General features: G+C 26.9%; 1 protein-coding gene across 1 annotated transcript; it reads right to left on the bottom strand.

Annotated features, from left to right (window-relative positions):
• Positions 1–2260: 2260 nt before the first annotated feature.
• LOC142330177 (uncharacterized) lies at positions 2261–21674 on the bottom strand. The gene is made up of 6 exons (XM_075375284.1): positions 21549–21674; positions 14110–15221; positions 10404–10591; positions 9254–9411; positions 5489–5604; positions 2261–2698 (listed from the first exon to the last, which is right to left on the bottom strand). Exons 1-6 carry the CDS (start codon positions 21555–21557, stop codon positions 2413–2415), a joined length of 1869 nt encoding a protein of 622 aa, XP_075231399.1. The 5' UTR covers positions 21558–21674; the 3' UTR covers positions 2261–2412.
• Between the last annotated feature and the right edge of the window lie 227 nt (positions 21675–21901).

Raw genomic sequence — 21901 nt, 5'->3', positions numbered from 1 at the left:
AAATATTGTCATAATTAATAAAATTACGTATAAAAAGCAATTGTTAAAACAGGGTACCAAACTGATTATTAAATTTACTCAGATTGTTTTACTTTTTTCATATGTGATTTAAAATAAATGTGCTAACATTTTAACAAAATGTATTACAGATTAAATAAAATTTATGACAAACAAATTCATCATATTGTGACACTTTCATAAACAATTATAACTTTGGATAAATAATCAGTTACATACATTACAAAAAATTTAAGTTAATTTAAAAAAAAGGAAAGAGTGTAATGTTAATGTTTAATGTTGTCGAGTTAAATTCCAAAAAAAAGGAAAAGGTAATTAATTTATATAAAGAAACTATGATTACTTGTAGGTAGTAGGTGAACAACATACAAAAATTTTAAAATAAATTATTGAATAACTCTGGCTGATTTTATTTTTATTACTTTATTTATATATAATATTAAAAAAATTCCATTTTATCTAATACTGATGTATGAAAATTTATATATTTTCGAACTCATACTAATAAAGTGTGGTAATAAATTTGTTGTCAACAAAATTAAATTTAGAAAAATTAATAATTCTATAGAAAGTCTTTTGAAAATTAGATTATTTAATGTTTATAACAATCTGTCACTTTAATTTCCTGATTCATATACAAATTGTTTCTCAATACATAATTATTAAGGTAATTTATTTATTTATTTTAGTTATAGTATTTATTTATTGTTAGTATTGTATGTAGTAATTTATAATTTAATTAGGATTTTTATTTTTATAAGAAAATTTTGTACAAGTACAAATAAATGCATATTAAAAAAAAATAAATATTCAAGTTATTGTCAATTATTACTGTATGATTTTCTACTTTATAACATTTAATCATCTAATTGCCTTAATTCAAATTATATAATTATTTCAATAATATTAATTAAATCCATGATGGAGTGATAGCATTTATATCTTTCAACCAGGTATCAGGCGCCATTATTTGGAAACACACTCAAGTTTGGGATTTTTCATAAGCTTTGAGGTTTTTTGAGATTTTAATCACCCACTAAAAAAAAAAGAGGTAATTTTATACGAATGCCCAGAAAAAAATGTAATGTATTTAGGGTGTACCTATGTATATATGTTTGTATATATGTTTGATCTACCATAGCAGCTCAACGGCCGAACCAATTTAGATGTATGACCCTGTGTTGGAATCCTTACATTTCCAGGAGTGTCATAGGCTGTATATAGAGATTTACTGGTTAAAGCACAAACTTTAATGAATTGGCCTCTATCATTGTGCAAGCTGGGTTTGAACTGAATGATTCAAATGAATAATATTACAAAAATAATAGAATTAAATTTACATTAAATAAATTTAAGAATTTTTTTTTAAATCTCTTTAATAATAATGGGATTCTCATGGGAACTGCATGTGAGGCTAGAGTGGTGAGTTGATTTGATGTGAGCACCTTGTGTGAGGCTAGACTAATCATCACCATCAACTGGTAACAAACAGGGTGCTCCTGGGGCGCTGCTTTGGGAAGTGTAATGGGGTGCTCTTATAATATCTCTGCAAACAATTTTCTGATTTTTAAAATTAAAAATGGGGTATTTGGTAGTATAATTCAAAATCACAATGGAACCAATCCAGAACAAAAATTAATTGATATACTCAGAAATGGACCTTATTTAAAGTTTTACAGCATACGAATGTACAGATTACAAACGTACATCTGTTACCAGAAATTAATGTGAAAGCATATTCTTAAATAAACCTACATCGATAGATTTAGTGATGACAAAAAAGACATAATTCAGGAAATTATAATAATAATTATATTTACACCAATTTAAATGATGTTCTTCAATCATGTCGTATGGTAGTTATTATTAATAGAAATTCTTAGAAATACAAAACTCATAATCATAAAATTTGATCAAAAGAATGATTGGTTTTTACATGAAACAATAGTAACACTTTATAATAAGCATTTGAAAAGCGTATTATATAAATCACTAAATTTATATATTGAGTTTGTTATTTTTGTGTGTTCATGTATGGTTTTTATTAATTATTAACTACAATACAGTAGTAGAATGATTATAATGAATAATGAAATTAATTTCACTATTCATTATAATCTAATAAAATTGACTATTTGATTTTGCTAAATGATATGTATATTCATATGAAAAATAAAAAAAAGATTATGATGTAAAATGGTTTTAAGGTCTATTTTCAAATAAAAAATAATACAAATTTTTAATACAAAATAAAACTATAATTTTTCTTCTTTTATTTACATCAATTTCAATTACAAGTTCATTACAAAAAAACGGACTATTTAAATGATTTAGAGATTAAACAAACAGTATATACAGATTCATATAAATAATAAATTAAACATCTATTTAATCCTAACTACTCGTAGAAGCAAGAGAGCACCGAGAATTACTATCATTTGAAATATCTGATTTGGTTTCTTTTAAAGTATGTTTACCTTTATCAGTGGATGACTTAATATACACTAATTTTTTGAAATTATATTCTGACATAATTAATACTTTATTTCCTATTAAATATGGCTTATCTCCATCTTTTAATTTTAACTGTTGAAGTTTTGATGTAGTTTTCAAACTCCAGCATAACACAGCTTTATCAGTTATTGCTAATAACTTATCTTCTTTAACTGCTGCTCCAAGACTGTAAAAATTTTTTTTTTTCAAAAAATATGTTAAGTTAAATAATATTTTACAAGTAATATATAATCTATTGATCAATATTTCTTTCAAATGACTATTATCTGGATTATAAATTGATGTTTGTGCATAATATAAGAATAACAGGAAACCAATAAATCTTGACTATGTAAACTTCTTTAAAGCTACTTAAGATTTGTATTATAAGGTATGATGGTAAAAAGCCTTTATTAGAAGTAAAAGAACTTTATTAACACTTTCATGCTTCTTTATTAACTTCAAGAAATGGGAAATTTTGAAAATTAAATACTTTTTTGAAAAATATAATAAATACATTTATTTATAGCATTTAACTAGCAAAAACATGTCATTTATGAATACATGTGCTATATTTTATATAGTATATATATTTATTTTTTGATAACTGCAACCTGCAGGTGAGCTTTGTATCTGCACAGACATTACTGCAGTATTGTAGTGAAACTCTGCATGGTTCAATCACAACATTTCAACAGGAATTTCAGCAATTACTGTTTGGATGGATCATGGCTTTAGTTCTTCTGTTATACCAGGTTGACTACTATACAGTTTTAAGTGCTTTTAAGGCGACCCCACAGAAGATATCAGACACTGACAAATCAGGAGACCTGCAAGGCCATGGAATGTCACCATTTCTCAAAATTTTACAGTGCAAAACAACAATTTATATACAGCAGCCATCGATATTCATGCTGTGCGCAATATCAATCCATCTCATTGTAACCAGGCATTGTGAATAATATGGAAATGTCTGTAATGTTTCTGCAAAAAAGTTTTTCAGCCCAGTAACATATCAATATGATGTGACTGTAGTCATGAGGCTATCCTGGTTCTCAAAAAAAGTAAGGACCTATTATGCTAAACGACACAACACACCAAATGGTAATTATTGTTGCTTTGTAGCAGATGGTGGTGTAACTGTGTGGAATCCTCTTTTATCCAAAATAAAAATCTTGTTTATTAATAAATTCATTAAGTAGAAATGGGCTTTATCAGATATCCACAGTTTGTTAACAAAGTCATTGTCCTCATTTATCTTTACAATTATTCATTCACAGAACTGACAGGACATATGTGATCATTTGGTTTCAGTTCCTGGAGGATCTGTAACTTGTACAGATGGTAACTAAGTCCTGCAACAGTATTCTTCTAATAATTGAACTAAGCAACTGTAAAGATACTCCATGATGATGGTGAACTGAATGGCATAGACTTCTTATGGCAGCAGCTTGATTAGTTTTGACATTGTCTGGCACACGAACAGTCAGTATACCGCCTAGAGGTTTCTTTTACTTTGCTGAACCTGTTTCCTCAAAATTACACATTCATATGTTAACTGGATATGCTGACAGTACTCAATTATGGTATCCTAGCCACTATACGTGCTACATAAACTAGCTTCTATAAGTTATTCAGTGCCGACATTCACCCAAGGCTTCCATAACAAATTTTAGAATTTACCATTTCATTGAATCACCATGAACTAGTTACTTTTCATAAGTGTTAAAGTATTTGATGTGAATTGTACTAATTTTATGCCTGAGAGTACCAAGTGATTTTATGATTATATACAATTGCACATTATCCTGTGTATTGAAATTTGCTCAGGTAAATCATTCATTAAATCAATATATAATTTTACATAGATTAATGTATTATATTTCATCTAACAACTATACAGACAGTTGAAAACAAATAAGCAGAGCAGGAATAAGTATGTATTCAAAATATTAAACAAAGTGTATAGATAAATCTGTGTAGACTGGCAAAATCTAACCCATCGGGTTGGTCTAGTGGTTAACGCGTCTTCCCAAATCAGCTGATTTGGAAAGTCGAGAGTTACAGCGTTCAAGTCCTAGTAAAGCCAGTTATTTTTACACGGATTTGAATACTAGATCGTGGATACCGGTGTTCTTTGGTGGTTGGGTTTCAATTAACCACACATCTCAGGAATGGTCAAACTGAGAATGTACAAGACTACACTTCATTTACACTCATACATATCATCCTCATTCATCCTCTGAAGAATTATCTAAACGGTAGTTACCGGAGGCTAAACAGGAAAAGAGAGAGACTGGCAAAATCTGCAGATGAACTAAACTGTAAATTGTTTCATCAGTTCTGAAAGTAATAATATTAACATGCAGTAAATTAAAAATATTTCCATAATAATATTATTTTCACAAGAAAATTTCATTTATCTGAATAAATTTAATGTGTGAATTGGTTTTATTTCTAGCTAGAACTTGTTACTCACTAATAAAAAGAAAAGTCAAGCAGGTTAGTATTTTTAGATATATCAATAATTCCAGGTACTTTGCAAATAGCAACAATGATGATGGGTGGGGAGGAAGTCATTTGAAAAAGTAAAAAGATGAGATTGTTGTTTTGAACAGGAATAACTGTTGCAGAAGTGTGGGCAAAGTTTTGTATTTCAAGATTTGTAATGGTATAACTGAAAGACATAAGTCAAAACAAAATTAAGTAAATACTATTTTTTGTTATGTGCCATACAATTGTGAAATGCATCAAATTAAATATATTATTACATGAAATGCAGTGAGTGAATTATTTAAATTATTATTTTTACTCTGATGATAAAAATGTTAAATCTCAGTCATTTGTGTCTAGTTAATAAAGAACACTCAATTTTTTTTTCAAATAATGTAAAATATGCTATTTATAAATATAAATACTTGTTGTCAATTTATAGTAAAACAAAAATATATACACAATATCTTCCAAAATAACCTACCATGTCTGATCTTTTGGTAATTTAAAATTGCGAAGCGATTTATACATTCCTGTTGCCAAGTTAACAGCTATCATATGAATTTTTTGTTTAGAACATGCCATAATAAACAAAAATCCCTGAAAAATAAACAAAATTTAACACAACCATAGAAAAAAAAAAAATTTATACAAAGTAGGACTAAATCAGATAGATACATTGGAGAAAAAATCTACAAAAAAATTCTAATATAACATTCAGAAAAATGAATTATTTTACAATGATATGTATATTTTTTCAATGTAAAATAAACATTTTTATTCTGTATTTTGTTATAAAGAATCAAAAATCCGAATAACAGTTTGTAATGTAAGACAAATTTACTGTTTAATTTATTCCCTTAATAATAAAATTAAACTTCTCCTTTCACAAAATATTGGCTTAAATAAATATTCATACCCCTGCCTGGCTGCCTACCTATATACACTTAATCACACATCCAAAAATATACTTTTGCACATATATAATGAAATATAATACAACAAGATGAAAATCTAGAACTGGAAAACTTATGAAGAATTATTTGAATGTAGCACATGTCATTCAGGAAAAACTAATAAAATATTTTATTATTAAAAACAAATGGATCTTGTGACATTAGTAGAAGGAAAGTTGTTTATAAAATTTTATTTCATCATATTCATTACTGTTTACAAAAGCAAGCAATCAACATTTTGACAAACAATAACCGATTTGAAAAATCAAGTCTGCAGAGCACATCTAACAACAGTTAAATGTGCTCTGCACATAAATCAACACCTAATATCTGCTACTGAGCATAAGAAAAAAAATGTTATTCTACGTACTAATAATCTCTGACAATATAAACTGCTATGGACAGTAAAAACAAACAATGAAAGGGAGTTACAAGTTTTTTTATGAAAGTATTTTATTAATAAATGCACACAGTCCATTTCTCAACCAGACAACCTGATCTTCTGGATTTCTGTTGTTATAAACAACATTATCTTTATGCTATGAATGCATAACTATTTTATTAATATCAGTATGTAATTATTATATAACACAAAGGCCATATAGAAATTCTCAAAAATTTGAGAAAATACAAGATTTTCAGAATTTTTATTTTTCAACATAGTCACGTTGCAGTTTGACACATATTGTATAGACCAATGACTTTCCAACTTTTTAAATACCCTCAGTATAGTGCAATTTATCTAACACTATAAAATAAGCAGTTGTTTCAGCTTTGACCTCATTTATTTGACCTCAAGTGGGTCTTCATCCAGTGGACATTTCTTCATGTTTGGGAGGAAGCAATTGCTAGGAGCCAAATCCAGAGCACATGGAAGCACTTTGAAAAGTAGGTCATGGAGTTTTGCAGCAACACCCTACATATGTATGTAGGCGCATTATTCAGTGAAAGAGCACTTTTTTTTGGCCAGATGTGGACATTTAGCCTGAATAGTACCCTTCAATCAATCCAGTAGAGAAGCATAACACTCCCTGGTAACGGTCCTGCTTTTTTCCAAGTACACTAGAAGATTAAAAAAAAAACATGACTTTTCCTACAGATGAGACTGCTTTCACTTTGTTCGGCACACTCTCATCTGCTCCCAACCACTATTTGGACTAATATTTGATTTCTGCCATGTAATGATGAATCCATTTCATCTGCTGTTATAAAATATCAAAGAAACTTAGCAATTAAATTAAATCTTTGTAATTAAATTAAGTCTAAACTTCCTTAAGAAGTGTTCAGTTGAATCTGTTTTGAGTCAACTAACAAATACTGCACCCATCAAGTAGAAAGCTTTTTCAAACCCAAAACATTGTGTTAAATGCATTGAACAAGGTCTTTTGAGAAGATTGCAATGTAACAAGCTCATGTACCTCCAGTTGGTAACAATTTAACAAAACATTATGGATTTTTGATGATTACATTAGATGTACTGGTTTTTGATGTCTCAAGAGTTCATATCTTGAATGGATGACTGTTTAAATTTAACAGCTCACTTTTTTACCGTTAAAAACTATGGAGAAGAATCCTGTAAAGTGGAAAGTAACTATTTTGTATGTCCATCGGGGTTAAACATTTTATAACAGCTAGAACTTCAATTTTATCCATTTCTTAGAAAATGTCAAAACTTATTTGCTTTATTCGATCTCAACAAGAAGCAAATAAATTCACATATGTAAACATTTCACCGCTAGATTATAAAATCTAGCTGTAAAATATATTAAAATTTTGTAAAATCACTTTCTTGAATATATTTTAATGTCTTTTGTACTGTTAGAGCTTTGTATGTATCAAAAACTCTGTTTTACAACAATAAAAAGGAAATTAAAATATTAAACTAGCATCTACAATAGTTTTATAAAATTTACAATGAACTGAAATTGAAACAGAATTAAAGATATTGAAATTATGGAACAAAACACGAAAGAATGGCACAATATTCATACTCAAACTAGTGAAAGACTACATTACAATACTAGTTACATTAATACAATTACTGTATGAAGAAAAAGCCCCAGATAAAGAAAATTCTAAGGTTATGATTATATAATTCATAAATTTTTTGAATATTCAAATAATTCATTAACATACTGAACACTGTGTTAATAAAATGTAATATTATATGAAATATAAACCACCAAAATACAGTAATTAAATAAGTTAAAGTTATTAACTTCCAATAATTAGTTTTCACAGCATCCTGCATCTTCAGTTGGTATTAAATTCTATATTTATTACATTAAAACATATTCTTTAAATTGTTAACAGCAAAATGTAAATTGTCCAAATGCAAAATGTCCAGTCTGGATATATATGTTCATAATATTATTAAAAAATATAAAATAATATTATCCAAAAGTTTAAAATATGAAACATAAAATATAAAAAATTAAGAGAATATGTTTTAGTGTAATAGATACAGAATTTAATACCAACTGAATATCCAAGATACTGCAAAACTAATTTTTGCAGTAATTTTAACTTTATGCATTAATTTTAACTCCTGATGATGGCTTCCAAGTAAGCCGAAAGATCTAGAGAACATAACAACGTGCTGGTAAGATGGATTATATTAATTGTTAATTTATTTATTTAACATATTGGTGGTACCATGTTTGAGAAATTAAAAATTAGTTATTGGAAATTAATATGACAAGTTTAACTTATCTAATTACTGTGTTTTGGTGGTTTATATTTCATATAATTCATAAATAATATTACAAAAAATATTATAGTCACTAATACAGAATTTGTTTAATGGTATTTATCTGTGGAGTAATCTTATGTTATTAAGGCATAAATGTTATCAAAAGTAGTATCTTAAGCCAATCTAACTGCACTCATAATCTCACATGTTTTCCTAATGAAAGTTAAGAATGAGATTTTTATATTTTTCTTTAGTAGTTTAATCAATTCAGACTATAATCATCATGATTAAAAAGCTAAAAAGTAGAATTTTTCTCCAAAATAGCAAGAAATCTTGAAATAGTGAGATTTTACTAAACTTTCACATATATTTGCTACGTTAAGTAGAAATCAGGGCAACCAAGAAATTTAATGATGGACAACTGTATAAATTGTAAACAAACGTTTTGGGGGAAATAACAGTAAATAAGTAGCAAATGACTATAAATAAAAACAAGAATAAAATGGTAACTATGATAATCAAAATAATGAAAATTATAATTACCATTAAATAAAATCTGTTAATCTTTATTTCTATTACAATAGATTATTTCCAAACAAACCTTTTGTAGAGCTCCAAAAATACCGTAAAGACATTTTATACTTCTTGATGGAGAGACTTTTGCTATATTACAATGAACAAATCTTTCACCAGTTTTACCATTCCAAATTGTGAAAGATTTCAAACCAAATGCTAATAATACTAATTTTTTAGGAGTCACTGAAATTAAATGAAATTTTATTAAATTCAATTTAAATGCATATCAGTTACTAATTTAATTATGCTATTATAAATTTAGCATTATATAATAAATTAAATCTTATAATAACCATTTTGTTAAGAAAATGATAATCGTTAAGAAAAATCTGACACGATGTAGCTTTCAGATCAAATCAAGCTGCTAAATGCAATCTAAGCTTTACAAGTGTGTTAGAGGCATATTAACACACTTATGGAGTAAGTGTGTTTATAGACTAGACTTTTCTGGATATGTGAAGTACATTACGCAAACTGGTCTAAGATTCTAAAAAAAATACAATCAACAAATAAAAATACTCCATAACAGTATAGAGTTATTTGCTAATCAACACATTGAAACACATATAGCTAAATTAATAATAGAAATGCTAAATATACAAAGAACTAGCATATAAAGGCACCACATCTTAAAATACATAAACATGAAACAGCTAACACCAGTATATTAAATCAACATAGTTAAAATCTAATGTACTTTTTAACCTTATCCTAAATTAATGTCTTTCATGGATAATTTTAAAATCTGCAAGCAAGAACTTTGACTGTAATCTCAGTGAAAAAAATTACAGTAGCAGTAGTGTCACTGATAAAGACTACAACTGTAAATAGAAATGTTTAACATAACATAAAAAAACCTCTGTTAGTTTCCATTTGGTTTTGTTTGTCATCAAGATTAAAGTATTACAACTGTGCTAAATAAAAATAACTGATTTAAGATAGATCAATTAGACATAACCTAATTCATATGTTTATTATTAGTAAATAATAAACATTCTTAGGCTGCCAGGACATAATATTTTTTTTAAAGCCACTCAGTAAATGGTAGTCAGTATAAAAGCATTGAAAGGATTAAAACAGACTATTTTAGTCTATCTATCATCTATAGTAATAGTAAAGATGTAATAGTAAAATTAATAATAATAAAAAAATAGTAATAATAAAATTGTTAATACCACTTATATCATGTAATGATGTAACTTCATGTTTTAATGGTATCATAGGAATACATATCATAGAATCACTTTCATCATTATACACAAATACCCATGCTATTGTTTTAGACTCTGAAACTGCCCAACATGATACTGCAATAGTGCACTGATATCTACCAAGGGAACAACATTGAAAATTCTCCAAATCACTGAAAAAAAAAAATTATAATTTATTTTTAGTTTTGTAATTTACATAAATATTTTCTTAAAAATGTATGATATATCAATTGGTTCATAAGTATATATATATACACACACACACATAAAACTTGTATGTGCTGGTGTAAAAGTAATTATCACTGAACAGTACTAAATGACATAGTTTGTGCAGAGTGAGTAAACATTTTCAATATCTCTACAGTATATGTCAACCTTGTATGATGGAAAGATTAGTAAAATCATAAAAAAATCACTTCTTGCTGAGAAAGACAAAGCCCATCACAATTAATTTAAAAAGTTAACAGTGTTTTCTAAAAGTTCTTATAAACGTTTTTATTTGATGCCTGCTTAGAAAGTTATTAAAAGTATATGTTTTGATTAAAAGATCAAAATATTCTTATAATGTATATTCTTGTTGCAGATTGTGCAGTACAAGTGTATAAATAATTTTTTTCTATGATGCAAGAATTTAAAGAAGGAATAAACTGATGTACACACCTTTAGTGAAGAATGATTCTAAGAGCTGAATGATAAACATTAAGGATCTAAATAAAATTCATGAGAATGAAGAAGGTTTTTACAATAGATAAGTTCAGTAGTTATATAAAAAAGAGGTTGAATTTTTAAACAGAGAGACCCAGAAGTTATGCACATCAAAGTAATAAAAAAAACTAAGGTGAAATCATGCCTCATCTGTGAAGAAAACATGGTCAAGCTCTGCAATTTCATCGTTGTCAACAAATGACCAAAACCATGTACAGTACTCTATACGTTTTTCTTTATCCGGCTCCTTCAATTCCTGAACAGTGCAAACATGATATGCAAGAAAGTGTAACCGCTTCATCACTTTCTGAGCACATCCATGAAATCTGAAAGGATGCTGATAGTCTCCTCAAGCTGTTTGAAGGCGAATATTGCTTCACATTCTTAACTTCGGCCAGGTTAGCATCAGTCAAAATGAGTAGTCTCCCATTTCTCTTTTGTCTGCAACTGATCTGCATTCTCTAAAACAGGCGATTAATTTTGTTATGGTTGAATTGTTAGACACTGCTATATTTGGATATTTCTCACAAAATTCATCTATAAAACGTCCATAAGAACAAATAAAAAAATAATATTCAATAATGAAAACTTGTTGCTCTTGGGAAAACGACATGTTTACCAAGCAATAAACAAAGCACTACTGCATATCACAATGGTGTCTAGGTTTGTTGCTGTTAATAGCCAAGGTGCTATCTTGCAGTTGCCTATAGGACCTTTTCAACTATACTACTGTTTATAGACACTTTAATTTTGATGTGCGTGACTTTTGGATCTCACTGCATTTCATAATTAGAAAAAGAGTGGCAAACTAAATAACAGATAATCTAGGTATGGATGTGTATGAACAAAATATTGAGATTTAATCTTTAACAACTGTATTATAAACAATTCACCTACTGAGTTGAAGTAGATTTTATATAATCCTTAGTTTAATAAAAGAAAGGAATCCATTACTTTGCTGCTTCATGTGATCTTTCCCAATCTTTCTAACAATTATATATGAAACAAATGAAGTGCAAAAGGCATCACTCAAAGTTTCTTTCTCTTTCATTATGATGAACTGACTGTTCAGTATACAGCAAATCCTTTTGAGCAAACAAGTAAAGATGAGACTTGTAGAGCTGAATATCACCTGGATTTTAGAGTATTATCTTATATTTCCCTCAGTAAACAAAGTAATGGGAGACCACTTCTCTCCTCACTTTCCTCAGAAGGTTTGAGATGCTTGTTATACAGTTGGCTACATACTTTTTTTTCTAGTAATGGCTTATTACTCATAGTTACCTACCACCATTAAATTTATAGCAGTTATATATATTCACCAGAAAACAGAAAGAAATACTGGAATGAATATATTTTAAATTTGAACAGCTGGACATCACCAACCTTTGCAAAACAAGAATTTTTTTCTAAGATATATTTCGAGAGAAAATAACAACAAAATTTCATTCAGAAAGTGGCAGAGCCTCCAGAAATAATCTTAAAATAAGATTTAATACAAATTTTATAAAATTCCATTCAGCCTGCTATATGACAAAAACACCTGCCATAAGAAAAAAATAAAAGGCAGAAGATACCTAGATTATTATTAATAAACAACAGACTTCAAACATCAAAATTTATAAGAATAGTATACAGATAAGCAGTACAAACTGATTTAAATAAATAATAATTCTCATAAAGAAAGTAAACATCACAAACATTAATAACCCTCAATCCAAAATTTCTCCTTCACCCTTAAGTTGCTTCAATGAACACTATTTTATCTCACTAAAAACCAAATCTGAATGATGTAATTTATTTACTGGTACTTGCCTTTAGGTATGCCTAATTGGAAAGACTTTTTAAAGTAGAAATCACAAAAATGATATTTCATTATATTTATATAACAAGTTCATATAGTACTAATAATAATTCTATATTAAAAAAAAATCTTTAATCAACACATGAAGTCTGTCATCAGTTTCATTAATATAATGTATTAGGGTACATTACATTTCATACCACATATTAATTAATTAACAAATTTAAAATAAATACTGGAATGTTGTAAAGAAAAAGAAAAATGATTGATTTGAAGTTATAGTTGTATTTAATTTATTTAAAAAAAAAAAATTAAAATAAATTCTAGCTACAGAATAATTTTTATATATATATTTTTTTCTTTTTTGTTTACATGACCAGTTTTACAGCAAAATGATTTACTTCATACATTTATTTAAGTATTAAAAGGATTAGGAAACCTAGCTGTAAACTTGAAATTTTGATCCTGTATAGTTTATGTGAACATGTTCAAAATGCTCTACAACATAATTCTCCAAACTGTACGAATATGTATCAAGATTCCATTGAAAATTTGAGCTGAGCGGCGAAAATGATGGTCATCATGATGAAGCCTATCATCTAAATAATTTTGATAAGTGAATAATTACTAATCTTCCATTCTATAAACAGATTAATCACAATTTCAATATGAATCATAACAGGTGAACAGTTGGACATCGCCAATCTTTACAAAACAAGAATTTTTTTCTATGATATATTTTGGGAGAGAAAACAACAACAAAATTTTCATTAAGAAAGTGGTAGAGCCTCCAGAAACAATCAGAAAACAAAATTTAACACAAGTTTTATAAGATGTTTAGTTAACAAATATTAGAGATGAGTGAAGCAATTATGTAAAGTTTGTTGCGTTTTAATACTAAATGATTATAAACTAATGATCACTATGAAAAAAAATTCAACCAAAAGCAATAATAAATAAATTTATTATAATCCTAAAATTTATTGTAAACAACTACCATTTAATAGCTTTGTAATGTGTTCAGTTTTAAATGAATTATCAATAAACTCAATTTTGGTTCAAAATGTATTAAAGAAAAGGCAAAAGTATAACAATAATATCATCTAAAAAAAAGAGGTTAAAAAAAAATATAAGCAATTTTTATTATATAACTTTCCTTACCAGTCAAAAGTACCAAAATGAAATTCTTTCATTATTTTTCCACCTTCATTAAGAAATCTATACTGAGCCATTTTCATAAATGTTCCATTATTAGGAAAATCATTTGATAAATAGACTTCACAGTATACGGGCATTAACATTTTTTTGACGCGACATGTTATTATCATATTTTTAATTACATTATCATATTTTAGTTTAGACATTTTATCTTTTAAAATCCATTCTTTGGAGTTTTTTGATTTCTTATTATATACACTGATTTTGTCTCTTTGAATAATTATAAAATTTTTATCATCAATACAACAGTTTATTATGGGACCAAATTCTTCTTTTATTTCTAATTTTTGATTCATTTGCACAAAGAATTTAACTGCGCCATTTTCTTTTTCTTTTGAAATATTTGTTTCCAATAATGATATTTTATTTTCTTCTTTCACTTTACGATCCATAATATCCTTATATTCATCTTTTGGTAATGAGAATGATGTTTTACCGACTGCATTACAATAATCCTTAATAAATGAAGGAGCAAAAAATTGATTCTTTCCATCTTCATTATCTTTTTCATTGTTTGTTATTTTTTTACTTTTACTTTGTTTTGATTTTTGTTTATTTGTTTTTGGATTAATGTTTTGCAATATGTTATATTTTAATAATGAAGGACTAGTTCGTGGAGATACAGATGAAAGTTTCTGTACACTTCTTTGTTTTCCTGTAACATTATCATCAGTGTTTATTTTACACATTTCCTTGATTTGATTTTTCGATGAAGAAGATGACTTCCCAGGGCAGTTATTAGCAGTTCTAGGACTTTTTGTAACAGCAGAACCCCTGCTGCTAGAAGTACTTGCATTATGTTGAGGAACAGCTGGTAATGGTTTTTTTTGATTCAGTGAAGTCGGAAAAGAGTGTCTAGCATTGGCATCATCTTTTTTACTTACATTGCTAGTAAAAATAGTTTTCTTCAGTAAAGGATCATTGACAGGTTTCACTTTATCTACTAATGATTTCAATGAGTCTCTGTCTACAATAAGACGTTTTTGCTTCTCAAGCAGTTTCTCTTTCTCAACCAATACATCTTTCAATGCAAAGACTTTATTAATTGATCCAGCCTGAAAAAAATTTAATGGAATAAAATTATGCAAAGTGATTTCTAAAATTGGCTACTTTAATTTAGGTAAAAAGTAATAAAAACCTTATCGATGTTTTAACTAGTTTTTACTCCATGTTCAGCTTCTTCGAGACTGCTCTTTCCAGCATTATATGTTATACTGGTACTGTTGTTTGAATCATTTTGAGAGAACTTTAATATTTATATTGTGTACAAAGATTTGATTGATTTAAATTGATTACACATTCAGAATGTTATTTTATGCATTTTTGTGTGTTTATATATTTCAAGTTGAACAAGTGTGTCTAATTGTGACAACAATAAAATTTAACACATGAACTCTAAAATAAAAAATTTAACCATATCTAAGCAATCTGAAATATATATTGCACAAAATAACATTATAAATAAAAAAGCACAATTTAAATCATGTATAGTCTTTGAATACAAACATCCCAAAAAACTAATCTGAACAATAATGATCCAATAGCATAATAATAATAATAATCACTCCCAGCAGCAGTTTCTGACAAAACTTGATTTCAAGCAAAAAATAGTTCAGATTAGGTAAACTTTTTATAATTTTTACATTAAATTAAAAAAAAGGTTTTAAATTTTATAAGAAATAAAACTAAAAAGAGTTTTTACACATGAAATGAAAAAAAAAAATGAATTTTTCTATAAGAAACTTTAAAAAACAGAAGTATAAAACCTTCCTAATTAAAAATGAAATAGTAACTTTAATCCAATCTTATTCTTCAACTGATCAACAATTCAAACAGTTACAAAATATGAACTTGATAAAATATGGTGTATAACATCAGTCTTTTAACTATGTCACAAGTCATTCGTGTTTTTTTAATACGCATTTTTCCAAGGATTTAAGAGGCTTAGGTGAAAAAATTTTTTCTAAGACTTTTATGACAGATACTTCCCTAACAAAAAGCTATTACTACAGAATTCTAATGGTCAGCTACATAAACTAATCATGGAATTCAAATAACTTACTCATTTGCTAAACACAACCAAGTTACAATGAAAAATAGTAAGCAGTATGTTTCTGCAAAATTGTTCATTTTCTTCATAGTTTGGAACAGCATCTAGAATTCCATCTTGTTCATGGATTAAATCAACTTAATTTTATAGTGTGGTAATACATAAATAAATTTAATTTTATCCTGAAAATTACATTTATTACGTGAAATTCATTACATTATCCTACTTTTTAGTATTTTCTGATTGAAAGATTCACTAGAATAAAAGTTTCAATGGAGGAAAATTTAAATCAATAATATTAATATCTGATCTATAACAACCATCAATCAGTCAAAACTAATCAATCTGTTAGCAGATGATGGTTAATTGATTCCCGATGAAATTAGTGGTGAAGGATGTGAAAAAAGTATCCCATCCTATCTACTGTGAAGTCTGGTTTACAACTCATTTGCTCAATGAAAATTTCTCAGTGCTGCCAAAATTCATCATGAACTGTGTAAAAGCAGTTCAGCCTTACATAATGAGAAAAGAGGAAGCCATATTTTCAGATAGATAACCTTACTGAAAGAGTAAACACAAAAGTTTACGATAAAAAACTCTTCACAATTAGGGTTCATGCTATTTCATAGTGAAGTATAATATAGTATAACATAACATAGTATAATATAACAAGGAAAAATTTCTCATTTTTCAGAAATTTCATAGTGTTTAGAATAAGAATTTTAAATTAAAAACTAAGCTATTTCAAGTTTTGAAATTGTTAAATAATGTAAGAATAGCAAAGAATTTGATTACACACATTTGAACCATAATGAGGAAATAAAGTTTACTAATATATTATAACTGGTGACAATATCAATTTTTATCACCTCAAAAAATAACTAGTTCTAAATATTTGTGACGAGTTAAGAAACTGAGTGCAGTACTACTAACCTAGCTCAAATCCAAGGTGGTAGAATTTTATGCATAAAATAAAAAAAAGGTTGTTTTGATATATAAGTGTTTAGTAAACAATAAAGGCTACAGAAAAGTACATAGTATAAAAAGTCTGTATAGCAAAATACAGTATTCTTCATACAATTTTTTTTCTTGCCTTTTTTTAAATAATCAACTGGCTCTTAACTTTGATAAATTTCTAACAATCACACTATACCTGAACACTTTAATGCAAGTTTGAATATTCATATTGTAGGTGTAATTAGATCATTAGGGTAGACAAGATTAATTTTTAATTGGTTTAATTAGTTATATTTTTCACTAAATGTTTGATTTGAAAATAGAAATAAATTACTGTGAATAATCTAACAGCAAGTAATCAGGCAATGTATTCTAAAAACAAAAGTTAAAAAAATATGTAAGAGAAGAATTTGTAACTCAAATCCTGTCTTTTGTAATTTTTTAAAATTAAATTATTTTTGAAAAGGTGAGAATCAAACAAGTGTAGATATACAATATTGAGTTAACACTCAAAAAATTAAATTTTCTGATTAAATCATTTTATTGTTTTATTTAAAATTCTGAACATTTTTCAATAGTGATTCAATCCAAACAGACACATTAATATAAAACACACAATAAAATCCCTTTAAAAAAGTTTCCACTTACAGTTAGTGTTGTAAAAAAGGGATCAACCATTGTGTTTTTAAAAAACCTGTTATGTTTTGTTTTGCAAAATAATTAATCAGCTTGACTGCTTTTAACAGTAAAATAAAAATGTACTTTTAAAAAATTAAAAGTGAAATTCAAAAAAGAATAAGCAACAAACTGAATGAAAATATCTTATTCAAGCTAATAAAAAGAGAAATTTCTACATATATTATTAACAATATTTTACAAAATATTTTTAATTTTTATAAAAATTGTTTTATATTGTTTTACAAAAAAAAAGAAAAATTATTATACTTTTTTAATACCATTATTTATTCAAACTAAAACACTTATTCTACAATCATGGTGTTTGTTATACGAAATCTTTAATACTGTTTAATTTTAATTTCAAAGGTTCAGCTAAAAATATTTTGTTTTTTTCTGCAGTCTATTTGTAAGTTTAAATTTTTAATTTATTAAATTTTCAGAATTATTATTACTCAAACAATTAAAAAAAAAATCCCTTTCGGCATGCCGAAAGGCGGAGGTAGATTTCACTGGTGCTAAGTACGGGATAAAAAAGATTTCTACCTTAGAGTTAAGAAAAATTTCTAATTTACTCAATACGACAATGGTTACATGTGAAAAAAGTTTCACATGTTTAGCATATGACAAGCCCCATCTTCTTACAATTCCTGCAACATTTTGGTCATCCCTTGTCATATGGGTTGGTCATACCAAAAATTGTTTAAGACAAAAGTTTTAGGTAATGTTTAGAGGACTAACGAATACTTTAAACAGATTCGATGCTGTGCCTATTAAGAGAGGTATCATTTTTTTTGTCTTCAAAACCCTATTTTTTCCACCCCCTGGGCCAATGGTTGGTGATATCAAAAAATTTTACTTAGATAAGTTTTAGGCCCTTATCCAAAGAATAGTAAGAACTCTAAATGAATTTGATATTTTACTTATTAAGAAAGTTATGGTAATATTTTGTTTTTTCGAAAAGTCTCCCCATTTCCAACCCCATGGTCCGATTTTGCCCATTAACAAACTCGACCAAGATTTTAGATTGTTATATTTTATGTATCAATTTGAAAGTGATTGGCGCAAAATTACGGCAGTTATCATGTCCACAAGAAAGTGGAATATGTAAAAAAAAAAGTATATGTATAAACTTTTGAACTGACAGTGGGTTTGGGGTCTGGAAGATGTGAAAGGCAAAAATATGCCAAAATTTTCCAAAAGTCGAATCATGGTACCCATTACAATAGGTAGCTTTCTTATGAAATCTAACTATAAGTGGAGTGTTTATTTTGAGAATTATTTCTAGGCATGAAATATTAATAGATTTAAATAAAATATTTTTATTTCTTTATAAATAAATTTAATTTTGTTATTTACATAATTTTGTTTTAGTACATATTTGTATTCATTTTTATAACATTCTGTAAAAAAAAATAAAAAATATATTACAATATGTTGCTATCAAGTAGATTGTGGTTTGAATCACTTTATTAAATTGTACCCCTGTATTATGATTCAACTGATTAGTGTTCTTTTAAAGCAGTTAATATTTTTAAAAAAAATCAATGTTTTCAATCTTTAGATTATAAATAATAATAAAAAACAAACAAAATTTATTTAAATTTTTTATTTATTGGTAATTTCCACTAACATATGAGTATTAAAGTAGTTATAAACAGTAAAGGCTACTTTCTCTAAAAGTTAGAACACAATTAACTCCTTATTGTGAATCTAGATCCAAATAGCCATTAAAGGCTGCTGTATTAATTGAATAAAAGTTTTAAAATATTTCTTTCTTTTTATTTAGTTAAAGAAATATTTTAAAGAAACACATTGTTTGTATTAGTTTCAATCCACAATAGCATATAACACACATTCTAAAAATCTTAATTAAACAAAAATAATTTCTACAACAAAAATGAATCTATTTCTTCCAAACACCAGACCAGTAGCATTACTTTTATTCAGAAGTTTTGATTTCAACTGCTGTAGGTTTGCCATTTTTCACTGGCTGGAAAAATTCACATTTTGTCCTAGATAAACTGCAAGTTGGGTTTAGGAACTTATATTGAGCCTTACATGAATAAACAAATAAAAACTTTTAATTCTGATATCCAGACATGCGTGGTTTAAAACCGAGGAAAAAAAATGGGTTCATATACAAATTGTTTCATGTTTTGCATATTTTAAGAAGCTCAAGCACATCTAATTTGTGTCCTTTGTATAAGGGCAAGGTTTGAGACTGGACTAAGAGTAAATAAGTTGTGGTCCAATTTTTCCAAACCACTTTAAAACTGATCATAGTCCTTGGTTGCAATTTACTGTGGAAATCAAAATTATTTATAGCTAGGAATATTGCAAAAGTTTGAAAACAGTTTTAAGCTGGCTCTGAAATATCACAGAACTGAATTTACTTTTTGATATATATCTGACTTTAAATATTTGCATAGACAACATAATTAGAAAATTATAATAGAATGAATTAGAAAAAAATAAATATTAATAGTTCTTTGTAATATTTAGGACCTAATAAAAAAAAAAGTAATGATAATTAAAACATTCAAATTTTGAAATAACATCGTCATTTTAATTTCACAAAAATAGTAAACATTAATATCACATATACAAATATATCACATATATTCATATATCTTCAAAGCTGCTGACTTTGCAGGATAAGGGTCCTAATTTCTGGAAATTGTAACCATTCCTCCCTAAAATTATTGTCAGAAGGAACTGGGTCAAAACCTGAAAAATAAACATAGACCTTCCAAAAATCTTGTAATTTTTATTTTAACTAACATTTTTTTTTTGTTACTTTAAAGGAGATCTGAAAACTATAACATGAATATTTAATGAAATAATTATTTTAGCAAAATAAAATGATGGTCGAAGCAATTGTCAAGATTAAAAGAAGAGTAAAATCTATCTAATTGTATAAATATTAAGAGATCTGCCTCAAGACACGTAACCATATTATGATAATGATGATGATAATAATAAGGCACTCATAATTTAATTTTTTTAAATAAAGGAGAAATACAAACATAACTACAAATACAAATAACTGCAAAAGTATAATATAAAACATCTTGAAATTAAATATGTGAGATGACAAAAACGTTGAGAAATTTCATTATATTGTGATTGATGACAAAAAGTCTTTACAATAACTTTTTTTTTTTTGCTGTACTGCAGCACCACAGCTAGTGCTGTTGTAGATAATCTTAAAAATAATTAGTTAAAAAGCAGCTATTTCAACTACTACGATTACATTACTATTCCACAAATTATAATAAAAAAAAAAAATTGTATAGTTCAAGTTACATGAATCCATGCGTGGGGCTTATCTTATACGTCTTTACCACCTATCTCATTTAGTTTTACAAGTTTTATTCCAAAAGCTATTTTAAAAACATAAATTTTTAGTTTCTTATATTTTAACCTAATCAAATCTTGCAAATATTAGTAATGACTGTTATACATTAGTAATTTAAACTGACTATTTGTTTCTTTACAAGTATAATAATTGAATAAACTAGATTACTTAACAGTAAAGTATGATAATGAACAATGTTTACTCTATTTCATAACCTCCAAATCTTGTACGAAACACTAATATTACCAACTAATATTAAATTATTCGGTTAATTTTATAATTTCCAATTTATATGTTACTCATTTACACAAATTAAATAGTAATATTATTTTAAATTACCGAATTCATTTTGAGAAAATGATGCAAGCAAAACTAATTATTTAAAAAAGCAAAAAACAAATTATTTCGCGCCAGCCTTCCATGTGATAATAACGTGAACAAATTATCGTTCACTGCTGACGTTATTTAATATTTTTTTAGCTAATTTAAAAATATTTTTTAATGGTCCGAAGGTTATTTGAGTTCCGATAAAAGTCCATAAAACAATAAAACTTCAATAACTGTATAATACACAAAGTTGTAGAAAACAATGATATATATATTATGCGTATGAACTTTGAATTAGCAATAATTTCTTTCAGTTGTTATAATTACGATTAGTATTACTATAATAATTAACCAAATTGCGCATG

This window comes from Lycorma delicatula, chromosome 9 (genome assembly GCF_047948215.1).
Source record: "Lycorma delicatula isolate Av1 chromosome 9, ASM4794821v1, whole genome shotgun sequence".
Lineage (NCBI taxonomy): Eukaryota > Metazoa > Arthropoda > Insecta > Hemiptera > Fulgoridae > Lycorma > Lycorma delicatula.
Note: the sequence above shows the minus strand (reverse complement) of the source record. Positions and strands in the feature narration are given on the sequence as shown.

Excerpts from the sequence above, each read along its gene's own strand:
- LOC142330177 (XM_075375284.1), bottom strand. Across the intron at positions 9,412-10,403 it reads ATCATTACATGATATAAGTG|TGACTCCTAAAAAATTAGTA; the intron begins GTATTAACAATT and ends ATTTAATTTCAG. Across the intron at positions 5,605-9,253 it reads TTTTTGGAGCTCTACAAAAG|GGATTTTTGTTTATTATGGC; the intron begins GTTTGTTTGGAA and ends TTTATTTTTCAG.